Source organism: Barbus barbus, assembly GCF_936440315.1.
Source record: "Barbus barbus genome assembly, chromosome: 44".
NCBI classification, from domain to species: domain Eukaryota; kingdom Metazoa; phylum Chordata; class Actinopteri; order Cypriniformes; family Cyprinidae; genus Barbus; species Barbus barbus.
In genome coordinates, this window is record NC_136722.1 from 24,126,894 (window position 1) to 24,141,154 (window position 14,261).

The 14,261-nt window shown below is 40.7% G+C and overlaps 2 protein-coding genes and 1 gene segment (V, D, J or C); 2 read left to right on the top strand and 1 right to left on the bottom strand.

Moving 5' to 3' along the window:
• LOC306863410 (Ig kappa chain V-III region MOPC 63-like) overlaps nt 1–14,261 on the top strand; it is a 773,265-nt gene that overhangs the window by 632,417 nt on the left and 126,587 nt on the right.
• Nucleotides 3,874–6,707, top strand: LOC306863390 (leucine-rich repeat-containing protein 4B-like; the record flags this gene model as incomplete). Its single annotated transcript, XM_079406714.1, has 2 exons — nt 3,874–4,116; nt 4,782–6,707. 2 exons carry the CDS (start codon nt 3,874–3,876, stop codon nt 6,705–6,707), a joined length of 2,169 nt encoding a protein of 722 aa, XP_079262840.1.
• The window catches only part of LOC306863389 (myosin-binding protein C, fast-type-like), a 33,061-nt gene continuing 31,959 nt past the window's right edge, over nt 13,160–14,261 (bottom strand). Inside the window, exon 29 of the mRNA XM_079406713.1 lies at nt 13,160–14,120. Within this exon, the coding sequence (XP_079262839.1) occupies nt 14,095–14,120 (26 nt within the window). The 3' untranslated portion in view covers nt 13,160–14,094. The remainder of the gene's footprint in view (nt 14,121–14,261) is intronic.

Genomic DNA, 14,261 nt, shown 5'->3' on the forward strand with positions numbered 1-14,261 from the left:
CACAGTTAATTTGGTCCACAAAATTAAATGGCCGGGCCAAACTTGGCACGCTATTAATAATTTGTGCATCTATTCTAACAAACAGTACAGCATGGTGCTAGCAACATCAAGGTTATGGGTTCAATTCCCAGGGAATGCATGAAAAATAACGTACGCCTGAAATGCAATGTAAGTCACCTTAGATGGAAGCGTCTTCCAAATGCATAAATGTCATGTAAAATACTGTATAGATGACATTAAAAACAGGTTCACTTGCATAAACAGGGTTTGTTGATTTTTAGTAAACTGTTGTTATTTGATTTTTGCTTTAATTCTAACAAATTTCATTGTTTGATTAATTACTTAAGATAAGGTAATGATGTAATGTCCAGGGTGAACTCTGAACCACTGCTTTAGACAAACTGCTTTGCTATTTAAAGTCTATATGTTAAGCTATAGTAGTGGATCTCAAAGCCACCATAAAAGATCTGACAGTCGTCCTGCAGATGAAAGCGAGGATGAATGCATGGATTGATGTGTGAATGCATGGCTGTACAAACAGGCTTCAGCAGGTGTGTTTTGTGCATGTCTCAGTGGTTCTTTCTTCAGCTGGTCGCTGTATTCAGGACCGTCGCTACGGACTTTACGTAAGATGTTGCGCTGGGTGCAGCATCCGTCCCTCTGTACGGCCACGACGCGCACGATCTGCCTGCATACACTTAGAAAAATGCGCCAGTAGGTTTGTACGCCTCATTCCCTGGAAAATCTAATTACATTCGATTTTCACACTTTACGGCGAGCGATTGCATCGTTTTTGTTCCAGCGGTGGTATGATCTGTTAACTATTCACCGTTATTCACCGTGTCGGCGCGCACTGACGCGCTCCGGATCTGAGAGAGACACCGAATCAACGGGGGAAAAAAATCATTAGAAGAAGATCCGTCGAGGAGAAAGGAAAAGGTACGATATGCATTTGATCTGATGCACGATATCAAATGCTTTGAATTGGATTTAATCATAGTTCATGCTGAATGACTGACGCGCATTGATTTGATTTAATAGGTTTCCACATGGTTATGATGTGTATGATTCATTAGAAGAGGATCTGGATGATGCGATGGATGCATGAGAGGAGAACGGTAAGATCTTTCATCCAGCGTTCGTTTTATTAATTTATTTAGCTATATTTATTTATTTATTTCGATATTTATTTATGGAAATGAATCTGGCCGTTTGGAATTAGGGTGATTTGGCGGTCGGTGATGTAAATGACGGCTCAGCTTGATTTGCATTTTTCTTTCTCATTATCCGTGAATTACACAGACACCGTGTGCCATTTTATTGCGCGTCTTCGAGGGAGCGAGCGAGCGCGCCTGTGTGTGTGTGTGTGTGTGTGTGTCAGGGCCTCACTTGTGTATTTCACACGCGTACGACGGTCTCCGTTAAGACGCCGCAGTCACTAACGCATTCAGATGCACCGATTTTCTCTCATATAAGAGCAAGAGACCCACTGCGGTCGCTGCCTGTCATGATGGAGATCGCCGCGTCTGACGTCTTATGAAGGTTAATTAACAATCAATATAACGTCTTATGAAATAGATGTTTAATTTGTGCATTCGACTCGTTTTTTTTTTGGCCTGTGGCTGGTTTTAACGAAGCCGTAGTGCAAACAGAGCGCCGCCACCCAACCGGATTCCGACACCCAGCATCTGCAAATCAATTTAGCGTTGTCATGGTTACAGTGAAGCTGCACCACCGCACCTGTGACACACACACACACACACACACGCACACAAGCGAGATGCGCCTGCGTGTGATGGACAAAGATGTTAAAACCATATTACGAGACCATCTTTTTTAGAATTCTGTATGATTTTCTTTGTGTTACTTTAAAATAGATTTCCTGATGTAAGACAACGAGCGCGTTTACACGCACAATCCTACTCTGGTTGCTCTTAGTAAGTATTCTGTTATCAGCTAAAGGTCATAGCCTACACTTGTTTTTTGTTTTGTTTTTCTTATTACCTCGATATGGATGTAAATACCATCACCGGTGTTCTGAAAGCTTTTCAGTGTGCGCATGTGTTCTGCGCATGCCTGATTACGCTTTGATGTCAAAATGGATAAAAAAAAATGATCATTTCAAATCTCAAGTACATTTTTCTTGTGCCTGGGGTTTGTAGGATGTTTTGTGTGTGTGTGTGTGTGTGTGTGTGTGTGCACAATTTTGGTCATGTTAGGTGTTTTTGTTATTTGATAAATGTCATAAATAGTTTAAAGAAAAAAAATATATTTGTACTCCTAAATTTTTACCCCAATTTTGCATTGCACGTAAAAACCTTTACTTGTGTTCCCAAAATGTTCCTTTACATTTACATTTATTCATTTAGCTGACGCTTTTATCCAAAGCGACTTACAATTGCTATATATGTCAGAGGTCGCACGCCTCTGGAGCAACTAGGGGTTAAGTGTCTTGCTCAGGGACACATTGGTGTCTCACAGTGGATTCGAACCTGGGTCTCTCACACCAAAGGCATGTGTCTTATCCACTGCGCCATCACCACCCTCTATGCCTTTATTGGCATTATAACATCAAAACTAGTAAAACGGATTCATTTCCAATATCTTGTAAACATGGTTTTCTTGCTTTGCCAGGTTTGTCGGATGAGTTAATATTTTTACAGTATCAGTGTATTGTGGTAGATGTAAACATGTTTGATGATTTTTGGCTTATAAAAATGACCAGCACTAGGTCTCACCCTATAATAAGGGTCTAATTGCCTACTTTACATCTAGATCTAGATCTTAACTCTATTTTGTAGAATTTGATAAAAAGTTAGTAGAATTCAGGAAAAAAAATCAGTATCATTTATTTAAATATGAGCAGTATTTACTGACAAACACCATTCTGCCCTAAATGTTTAGTTGTAAGGCTGTTTATACAAACTAATTCTGCTGCTATTGCATTACTGTCATCCAACATTCGTCATGGGTCATTTGATATCAGCATTATTCTGTATTTATTCATAGTAAACATCAGTGTTCAGACATGAGAGTTGTTTTCCTCTTCAGCTGTAGAGCTCATGTGCACAGTGGTTGCACACACACATTTCTTTGTAATGAATGTCTGTTTCCAAGTAACAATGTGAATACTGTATTATTGTATATTAGTATTTTTCTCTCTAATAATGTATTTTTATGTTTACAGTACCACAAATCTATGCACGTTTAATAAAGAAAACTTATTTGCAAACATGACAACCTGTAGCCTTCAAACAGTCTGAACCACTAGTTAAATAAACATTAAAACGCAAGGCCAGACCAATCCAAATCTGGAAGGTTTTTTGCATGGACGAGAAAAAATTAAAGTGTTTTATGTTACAATTATGACTACCTACTCAAGGTTTGGAAGTAATAAAATATGCAGTAAAAAATCGTGGAAATTAACTGAAATTAAATTCTACTCCGGTTGGGCTAGAGGTCACAACATTTAATTGCACAGGTCAGAGTTTTTAGTTTGCTGATGTACTGACCCGCACACCCTTAGCTATATGAAATACGATAAGCTGTACATATATTCAGTTTTTGACCTCTCTCATCCCCCCTCCCGTGTATTTTCTTCCAGTAAGCAAGGCCAGTGCTGACTGTGATGATTCTGAGCAGAAGTCTCCCGTAGCAGCATCCAGTGCTGTTGACAACTGCGTGGATTACACTTTGATGCCACAAGATACCTGATTCCACAAGTTAATCGTAAAAAAAAAGTTAATTCTCTCTCTTGTTTTGTGGATGTCATTATTAAAATTACACTTCCATTTAAGAAGTTCTGAGGGTTTTTGGCACTCACTGTTTGCCTTTTTTTGTTTTAGGAAAGGGGCAGGACATGACTCAGTTGCCATGCAGGCTGCTATTGTAACAGGCTTTTTCAGCCCCTCCCCCCTCATTTGGTTGGTCCAACTCTTGTTGTGGCCACACCTCCTTGGACCTAGATTGGCCGAAGCCAGTCCCGCCTGCCCTGCTCCCTGTAGCTGTTCCAATCAAGCCAGTCGAGTGATCTGTACCAGAAAAGGCTTAAATGAAGTTCCACAGAGTATCTCGTCCAATACTCGATACCTCAACCTCCAGGAGAACTCCATACAGGTAACCTCCTTGATACCCTAAATAGGTCTATAGGACATTTTCTCCTAGAACTGGACGTAACCGCATCCTTCGATCCAAAAACTACAACTGAAATTTGGTGCATCTGAAAACAACCATGCAACCAGCATTTAATTGTTAGAAAAAGGAAAAATGGTCAGATTAAAATTGAAAGAGGAGGAAATACAGACCGGTTTACTCCAGGTGTCCACTAGAAAGTTTCCCCAAAAGTTAACCATTTCATTGGTGTGCTGCTCCTAAAACTCCAAATGACATCAACCAGTGGTGATTATGCAAGTAGCCAAGATATTCATTGAACTGCTACATTGCTATTTCTATTCCAAATGTAACGCAAGTTTTACTTGCAATGGCTTGCAGAGCCCTAGTGCTAAAGATACTTGGTCAACGAGCTCTGTTAGCATTATAAACCAGTCATCTTCAATCACAGAGTGACAGATGGTCACGCATATGCACATACTGAAATAGCAACAAATAACAAAGATGCGACTTTCGTGTGTATGCATACTAACATAAAGGCATACGGTGATCTTAATCGCTCAAACTGCTGCAGACCAGGCTAACATGTGCGAGTAGAGATGCAGTAACCCAGTTTCTTAGTAAGTTGGCTGTTATAACTTACTATATTCTCTTCCTCTCTTTTTCTGCAGGTGATCAGGTCAGACACCTTCAAGCACCTAAATCATCTGGAAATCTTACAGTTATCCAAGAACCAGATTCGTCAGATAGAAGTGGGAGCTTTCAATGGCCTTCCCAATCTTATCACCCTGGAGCTTTTTGACAACAGACTACCACTGGTACCATCACAGGCGTTTGAGTACCTGAGCAAGCTGCGTGAACTCTGGTTAAGGAACAACCCCATAGAGACACTCCCAGCGTACGCCTTCCACCGTGTGCCGTCACTGCGACGGTTAGACCTTGGCGAGCTGCGCAAACTCAGTTTCATCTCGGAGGCTGCGTTCGAAGGGTTGCTGAATTTACGTTTCCTGAATCTGGGCATGTGCGGGCTTAAGGATGTACCCAACTTGACGCCTCTGGTGCGACTAGAGGAACTGGAGTTGTCGGGAAACCAGCTGGGAGTGGTGCGTCCAGGATCTTTCCAAGGCCTGGTGTCTCTACACAAACTGTGGCTCATGCACTCTCGGATCTCCGTCATTGAGAGGAATGCCTTTGATGACCTCAAGAACCTGGAGGAACTCAATCTGTCCCATAACTCTCTGCATTCGCTGCCCCACGATCTCTTCACTCCACTGCAGCAGTTAGAGCGCGTCCATCTGAACCACAACCCTTGGGTTTGCAACTGCGATGTTCTTTGGTTAAGCTGGTGGCTTAAAGAAACCGTGCCTGATAACTCCACTTGTTGTGCACGCTGCCATGCCCCACCGGGTACTAAGGGCAGGTACATTGGTGACCTCGACCAACGAGACTTCACCTGCTACGCACCTGTGATCGTGGAGCCACCCACTGACCTGAACGTGACGGAGGGAATGGCAGCGGAGCTGAAATGCCGCACTGGGACATCCATGACTTCCGTTAACTGGTTGACCCCAAATGGAACCATGATGACCCATGGAGCGTACAAGATCCGGATCTCAGTCCTACATGATGGAACCCTGAATTTCACCAACGTGACCATGCAAGACACTGGACCCTACACCTGTATGGTCACCAACTCTGCTGGCAACACCACAGCGACTGCCGTGTTGAACGTCTCCTCATCCGACCCAGGCAATGGCTACAGCTACTTCACAACTGTTACCGTTGAAACCGTAGAGACTGGGCAAGATGGCCACGATTCGGCACGGCAGTTCGTCAATGAGACATTTATTAGTTTTCCAGGCCCGACTGCTGCATCTGCAGGTCCCACTGGCTCAATGCTGTCCTCCTTGTCACCTCGAGCCACGCGTGCACCCGATCGCCCATTCACGGTCTCCATCACGGACGTCGCCAACCTTTCGGGTCTTGAGGACGTAATGAAGACGACCAAGATCATCATCGGCTGCTTCGTGGCCATCACCTTCATGGCGGCCGTGATGCTGGTCGTCTTCTACAAGCTTCGCAAGCAGCACCAATTGCACAAACACCACGGCCCGGCTCGCGCTATCGAGATCATCAACGTGGAGGATGAGATCGGATCTGCCGGTGGAGCTAGCGGCATCACGGGAGGGAGCACCATCCACATGGGAACAGGATCTGGTGGAGGAAGCGGACAGAGTCAGAGGAATCACGACCCTGAGATTATGACCCTACCGAGCGTTGGGCAAACGGACCACCTGAACCACTACTACAAAGCACACCACTTTAACAACAACGTGCTGGGCTTGAACATGCCCTCTGGAATGCTCAACAACAAACCCAAACCTTCCTCCCAAAACCAGGCTTCGTCCATGAAAATGGGGACTTCCGGTGACCCCTCCAACCCTGGCTCGACCTCACCTCCCCTGCCAATTCCCATCCCAATGGCGATGACCTTCCATGGAACTCTGAAAGGCCTTAGTCACGTTCCCAACATGCAGACTGAGCCGCTGTTGCTATCGAATGGCTCCAAGGAGAGTGTTCAGGAGACCCAGATCTGATTATCCTCGCATACACGTGCACACGCAGGAAGGGAAGTAGACTGGTTTTTACGCCAGTGTGACTGTCGAGTTTCTGCGGTCTTTGACTTTTGGAACTCCGTCCCTTTCCGACAGATTCTGTGGAATATTCCGTTCGATGAACAGAGAGACAGGCTTTTACTGATGAAGTGGACATGGCGCTGTTGAGTACATACGTGCCAAAGCAAGCGTCTTTTTTGCAGTTCTTATGAGTTGTGTCCGCGTATAAAAAAATATAGTCTATATTAAAGTAGTGTAATTACTTAAGTGTTGGTTTGCCACAGTCCAGCGACACCGAGTACACACACCGATGTACAGCAGCTAACAGATCTGTATAAAAGCATACACACATTTACACTTCCCGGAGGTTGACATCATTATTCATCGTACTCACCTCGGTAGGTAGTGTACCTGTGTGTGTATGTGTGTGTGTGTGTGTGTGTGTGTGTGTGTGTAAGGGACAGTATTACCTGAGACTAATTCAAAAATAAAGACTTAAACTGCTGTGATCCAGAACACATGCTCATGTTCACTCTGCGTCATGATGACATTCTGAATCTAGCACAAGTGAGGATCAGTTCATAAGCTCAGAAATCTGAACTCGAAAAGACACCAGTTTCAAGGTGACATACACTTTCATCATATCTAGAGGAGAGGGCAGAGAGAAGAAGCCTTTCCATGTGAACAATAAGTTGGCTGCTGTCCTCAGCAAAGGTACCACAGTACCTGCAGCCGTAGTGCAAACTCTCTGTGCATATCTGCGTTCGAAGAGATCTTGAGTGTCATGTGTTTGTCTTTTCTCCTGAATTGAAGAGTAACAGCAGTGTGTAAGGGCTATTTCACTGGCAGTCGATGTGTGCAGAACGTGTCTGGACTTAAAGTCAACATGAAACGAAATATTTAACTTCTGTAGTTTGAAACAGGATATTCAATTGATGCAGGGTTGGACTTGACTTTATTCATCAGGAATTGATTGGATTGTGAAAAGCGGGCGTACCAGAACGGAGTTAAGAGGGATTTGTGTCGGTAGCCGAACCAGAAAGTAATTTCAGAGGCGGAGCAGGTTACATTTTGATAAAAGATTCTGAAGATATTTTTTTTTTACTTTGCATAACGTGCACAGATGACTTGTGCACATAAGGAATGTGTGTTAACGTAAACAGCGTCCATTTTGAGTTCATGTTGACTTTAAAATAAGCTGTATTAAAGCTTTGAAATATACTGGGATACGCAGCACAGGGGATTTCGCCGACATGAAAAATTTTAGATTTTTAACAGTGAGAGAATGAAAGACATTGTGAAAATGTCCAGATTTTTCTGATGAAAGATTTTGCAATATGACATGTAATCTAATATAAAGATTTTCAAGTATACTGTTTATAGACCAAATCGCTGGGTTTGGGAATCAGGGTTCAGGGAATGGGAATAATACCGCTCTTGATCCAATTCAAATTAAATGTTAGCCATCCATTTGGGGGAAAACTTGTATGCCTCACTATCAGAGAGTATTTTCTTTGAAGAGATTTGCGGACTGACAGGTATGGGAGCCATACGACAACTGCTGACTACATAAAGCGTTCTATTCATCCTTGAATGGCTTTGAAGTTGTATAATAACAAATGTGCAATGTGCCATTAATTGGAGTAGAGTACACATGCGTGTATTATTGTAATTGTTGCATTAAACTTTATTCGGTTTTTAATTTCCAATTTATCATCTTTTATCAAATTGTTGGTGTTAAAATTGATTCATGCTTTTTCAAATGCTGGGAACTTTCTTAAATCAAACCAGGCAATTGTGTTCTGCATTCATTTATCACATTTGATTGAGGACACAAGTGCTATACATAGTTTTCCATTATATCCCACCAGTCCTTCAAATGTCTCCCTGCTAGTCTTCATAATGGAATTATAGGGCGAACTTTCATTCCTTTCCATATTTCTCCCTACAGTATGAAAGCTGATTGTGTTTGAATATCCAGTGGAGTTGCTTAGCAACAACATCATTGCCAGGAAATGCTCTTAAAAGCTTATTGTAGCACCTGACCCTCATCTGCTGATGCGGAACATAGGTAGATCAAAATTACGTCAGTTTCACATAAGTAAAAGGTTAGCTAATGTGAGGAACGCATCCTCCGTGCCTCGCTTTGTGTCCTTGACACCAGAAAAGACTGAAACGTGCATATCTTGAGGTGTATGTATTTGTATTGATCTTGGGTCCAGTATTTGAACATTTTAGTCTACTTAACGCTAGCAAATTGAACGATTTGACAAAACACATCCTTATAATTTCAAATGCAGTGACAAACCGGTTTCAACAAACAAGCCTCGATTTGCTACATGAGGAAGATTCTCATTCTAGAGTATTTTATTGGACATGAAACTGAGTGCATCGGTTCATTTTCCTGAAAGAGAACGTCTGAAGTTTTTAAATACATATGTATCTGATCATTTTGGACATTTTTTTTATGAGTACACCAGCATATAGCAAACATACATCGACTAAAATCCACAAATGGAGTCTTTGCTTGAGACAGACTTGCTTAAGAGCCTTTCCATACCTCTTTTTTATTATATAAGCAAACTTGTGAAACGTTAAATGGCCAAATGCTTACCTGCCCAAGATCCTGAGGCAGTGAATCAGTACGTCAGCGTTCAGATGTGTCATCCCGTAGCAGGTTGTTCTTCTCATCTATGCATCCTCTCTGTGGCCAACAAAATCACATAACCTTACGGCTACTGAGAGACAATTCATCTAAACCTTTCCCCATTTTCGAAAGCTGCTCTAAGATGATTTTACTGGCTGTGAGATGAAGACACTGAGGCTGAGACCCGTGTTGAAGCTGTTTCTGAATCAGCACAGGATGATTGTATTATGACTATTAAATGAAGCGGTATCATCACTGTAGACTCTTAATGTGGTGGGTCTCTCTCTCTCTCTCCGTCTCTCGCTCTCTATCACCTTCTCACACTGACCATGTGTTCATTGCCATGTATATAATCTAAAGATGTAAATATTCTCTATTTTTTGATTTACCATTAGCAGGACATGTGTTCTTCAGGATTTGAAACAGAACGAAGCTTTTTGGAAACTATCTGCGTTTCTCTTTCACTCTATTTATGTGTGAATCTCATGAAAACGGGGGATATTTCACCACAGCATCAAATGACAGAATTGTATTGTGCATCTAGAAAAATAATCCTGGTTTTTGGATTATTAAGATTTTTTTCTTTGTGACATTTCATGATTATCAAGCTAATTTTACTGGTAGTGCTGTATGGATATTTTATGTTTGACTGAGTTTGAATTCCCATATTGTATAGTAGATTGTCATAAAAAATTAATATAATTTTTATATATAAATTAGCATAAAGCTGTCAGTAAGTACATCAAACAGTACCAGTTTTTTTTTTTTTTTTAATTTTGAGAATGATTTTCTTTTATTGCAGTTTTTTTCTGATGAAATGTCACATTGCAAAAAAACGACAACAACAACAAAATACTCAAAATAGGCTAAATAATATAACTTTGTGGTGAAATTTCACCAGTTTTTAGCTTTTTTTTTTTTTTTTTTGAGATTCACTCGTATATTTCTCTGTATCTCTATCTTTAGGACAACACACTCCTCAAAAAAACTAAAAAATAAAGTTCATCTTTTTGCATAAAAAAACACAGTACCGCTGATATCGGCTCTGTTCCGTTTAGATCTGTTCTTCATCTGTTTACCTATTTATTTGTACTGAGTATTTTTAGTTAATTTGCTTTCTTTTCTGTGTTGATGCTGTGTGGTTCGGTTGTGGAGAGCTAGTTGATTGTCCAGCAGTTCCGGGTCAAAGGTTGTGGCAAATGCTTAACTGTGCGTGTGAGCCTCTGCACTATGCCATTCGCTACACAGATGCTCTTTACCAATAAAACATGGACATTTTTGGCTTTAGAACTCTGACTGCGTGTCTTTATGTATGACTTTTATTAAAGGTGTTGTAAACAATATTTTTGAGGTGTTGAAGATTCTGTAAACATCATAAAAGGGGCGTGGCCTGTGCATTATTTTCATAGCCAATCAGTAACACTGTCTGCATGTGACTTGTGTCTGTTGAGGGTGGGGTTTCGGAGAGGGGGTTTGGTCTAATTTATCAGCCCAGACAGCAACATAGTGTTGGCCCAGATCCGGCCCACATCTGGCCTGTGTGAAATCCATGCGGGCCAGATGTGGGCCGGACCTGGGCCAACACTGCTTGCTGTCTGGGAGTGGTCTGGTGGAAGTCTGGAAAATGGTAAAATTGCTTACAGCACTGTTGATATTCGATCTCTTTCTGCAGAAGGATTAAATCAGTGGTTCTCAAATGTTTTATTTAATAGCCAGATTATATGTTGGACATTGAGCTCAATTATTTCTCATACAAGTTAAAATAAGTCCTTAAAATAAACATTGATTTGTTTTCATATAAAAAACCTGGCTGAATAAGAAAATACTTTTCTATCCTAACTGTTCATGTTAGTTGCATTTTATTATTTGCATTCAACAAATGTTATTTTGACCGTGCTTCCCAGCAGTTGGGAACCAAGATGTTTTGATTTTCAGTCACTAACATAATGTACAGTCAGTCGGTCATTACAGCAGAACATACCTGACAGCTGATTTGGTCTTGTTTGTGATAATGACCAGATGATTGTACATCATCCCCCTTACTCAGCTACTTAAAGAAGTAAATCAATCTCTATACAAACTACTGATTCAAGTGTAAACGAGTTAATGTGAGAAGAGAGCGATATGAAGCGCGGTGAAATATACAGTTTAAGAATATTTGGTGGCAGAATGCAGTGACTGACCAATCAGAAAACAAGTATTCTGGAAAATGGCGTACATTACAGATCAAAAGTTTGGAATAGTTATAATTTCTTTAATGCTTCTGAAAGAAGTCTCTTGCGCTCACAAAGGCTGCATTTATTTAATCAAAAATATAAGAAAAATTGTGATTGTGAAATAACTGTTTTCTTCGTGAATATATTGTAAAATGCAATTTATTCCTGTGATCAAAGCTGTATTTTCAGCATGATTACTCCAGTCTTCAGTGTCACATTATCCTTCAGAAATGCTGATTTGCTGCTCAAAAACATTTCTGATTGTTATCAATGTTGAAAACAGTTGTGCTGCTCAATATTTTTGTGGAAACTGAATATTCCTGAGAACTGTATGTGGGAAATCTTGGTTTGGTTGCGGCTTCATCTAAACGCCACACACTTCCTGCATACACTCCCTGTTCTGGTTGCAGCGTTTCCATAGCAACTGTGAAAAGTGGGAAACCCTCTGTCCTTCAGAGAGGAGTGAGGGGGAGCTGCTAATCAAGTGATGGAGCATCAGCATATAGCGCTTTGGCTCTTGGAAATCATCTGCATCGATGCCGCTCGCCGACCGACTGTATGCCTTACTGTATTTTTCCACTGTCTCGTGTCCCGCTCACACCACTGACTGACAGACAGACGCTTTCGGTAGCATCTGCATCTCTGTGATGCTCTATACCATCTGTAGTGACTGTGTAGTGTTTCTAGAGCTCTCTAGGATCAGGTCACAGTCTTTAAGTTGGCTTGTTATATTTGATATATATTGGATAGTTATCGGCAGTTGTTGTTAATCAGATTCGAGCATCTGTGAGCATTGAACGTCTGCATCAGTAGCGAGGCCTCTGTTTCCATGACAACCAGGGGCTGAAAATAGCCCGCTCTCTCTCGCTTTCTAACATGCATGTATTTATTGTCTCTGAAGACATGCCAGTGTTTTTTTCCTCCTTTTCCCTGCTGTCTGACTCTCCCCTCCGCTCCCCTCATTGGCTTTCCCCTCCCCTTTGCTTTCCAGAGCTCACCTCTCTGCTCCTCTTCTCTCCTCCGCTCGTCTCCCCTCCATCTCGGCTGATATATAGTGGCTCAGTTGCCATGGAAACCTGCAGAAACTATGGTGATGGTCTTACAGCATTGCCTCAGCAGCACCAAGTGGCTGAGCACAACTGCATGCAATGATTTATGCAAATTAATACAGTAAATTGGCCAAGTCAAACTGAAAGGTTTGTTTTTATTACGATTATTATGAGTATTATATTTGTTTTTTTTTGCTGTCAGTATTTGGCTATTAATATTGTAATTACATATAAATAGAACTTGGACATTCAACGACAATGTCCAAAACACAAATGTCTATAGATAGATAGGTGTATATGTGCTATGTAAAAATAATTAGTAAATATAATACATTTATTTATTTTTTAATAAATCTCCTTAAATGTCATGAACGTATTTCAAAATGCCCTACAATAGACTAAACATAATGCATATTTAAATATTTTAAGGGATAAATATCCTCGAACACAATGACTACACACACAGATTTGTAATTTTTTAATGTTCATAATTTTTTATGTGTATTTTTTCTGTTTAATTTTGAGAATAAACATGACCTGGGCTTTGTGAGATTCAACAATTTGTCAAAAACCATATCCCAATCAATACTAGGTGACAAAATCCTCATTTTCACATTTTAATACAATACGTTTTGGCCATTAAAACAGGTCAATTAATATTTTTCAACCAGCACCATTTGGGTAAACTATTTATATTATAAACCGATAATGGATATATGATATTGTGTAGAATATGAACAAGTTAGAGGACAGTTAGACATCTCTTGAGAAGGCTAGTGGATCGAATGAGCAGAAAATGGTGAAATATCCTCTTTATGAGTTTCAGTGTGTGCTTCATCTTCACCTGCAGATGTGTTGTGAAATCGGTGATGGTGCAGTTTTGATAAAAGTACTTTATTTTCTGCTCTGCAACACAACAAATGCAGAAACAAGCTAAACATACAACGCAGTTTGGGCTGCAAATATATGAAAGCATAAGTCAATTTGATCATTTTAAACACCATTAAGATATGTAACCAGTTTATTTTAATTTTTAAAATGTACTGTACTTAGATCAGCAATCAATCACCTGTTTGAACCTCAAATCATTTATGAAGAGGAAATATGTCGATTACATGCTGACAGGAAGGATCTGTGTTTTCAGTCACAGTCTCTATTAAAGCCATTGTTTTTGAACATGCATAATTGTCCATAGCACAACGTCACCGGTTGCTATAGTTTTGATAAAAATACTTCTCATTGGGGCTTAATGCAGTCAACCGAGTGTTTATTCAAAGCCTTCAAAAGCTACAAAACCAGAGCGAGAGTTTAAGACCACATGAGCCGCCGTCACTTATTTTATTCACACGGATAGCCTGGCAAACACAAAAGACTTTAAAACATAAGTATATGGCGGATCATACTCAGTCGATGTCCCATCCGTTTCCTCTCTGCTGTTGATGCTGCCATCTTCCGTCCTAGTCCTTCTTCTCGATCGGTGCGGCTGCGTTCAGAAGAGAGAGAATGTGAGATGAGATATGATATGCTGTGTATCTGTATCACTCATAAAACAATAATGATATACAGTAATGATATATCATGGTAGTATCTGTTTTACTCAATTGAAGATGATGTTAAGACAATA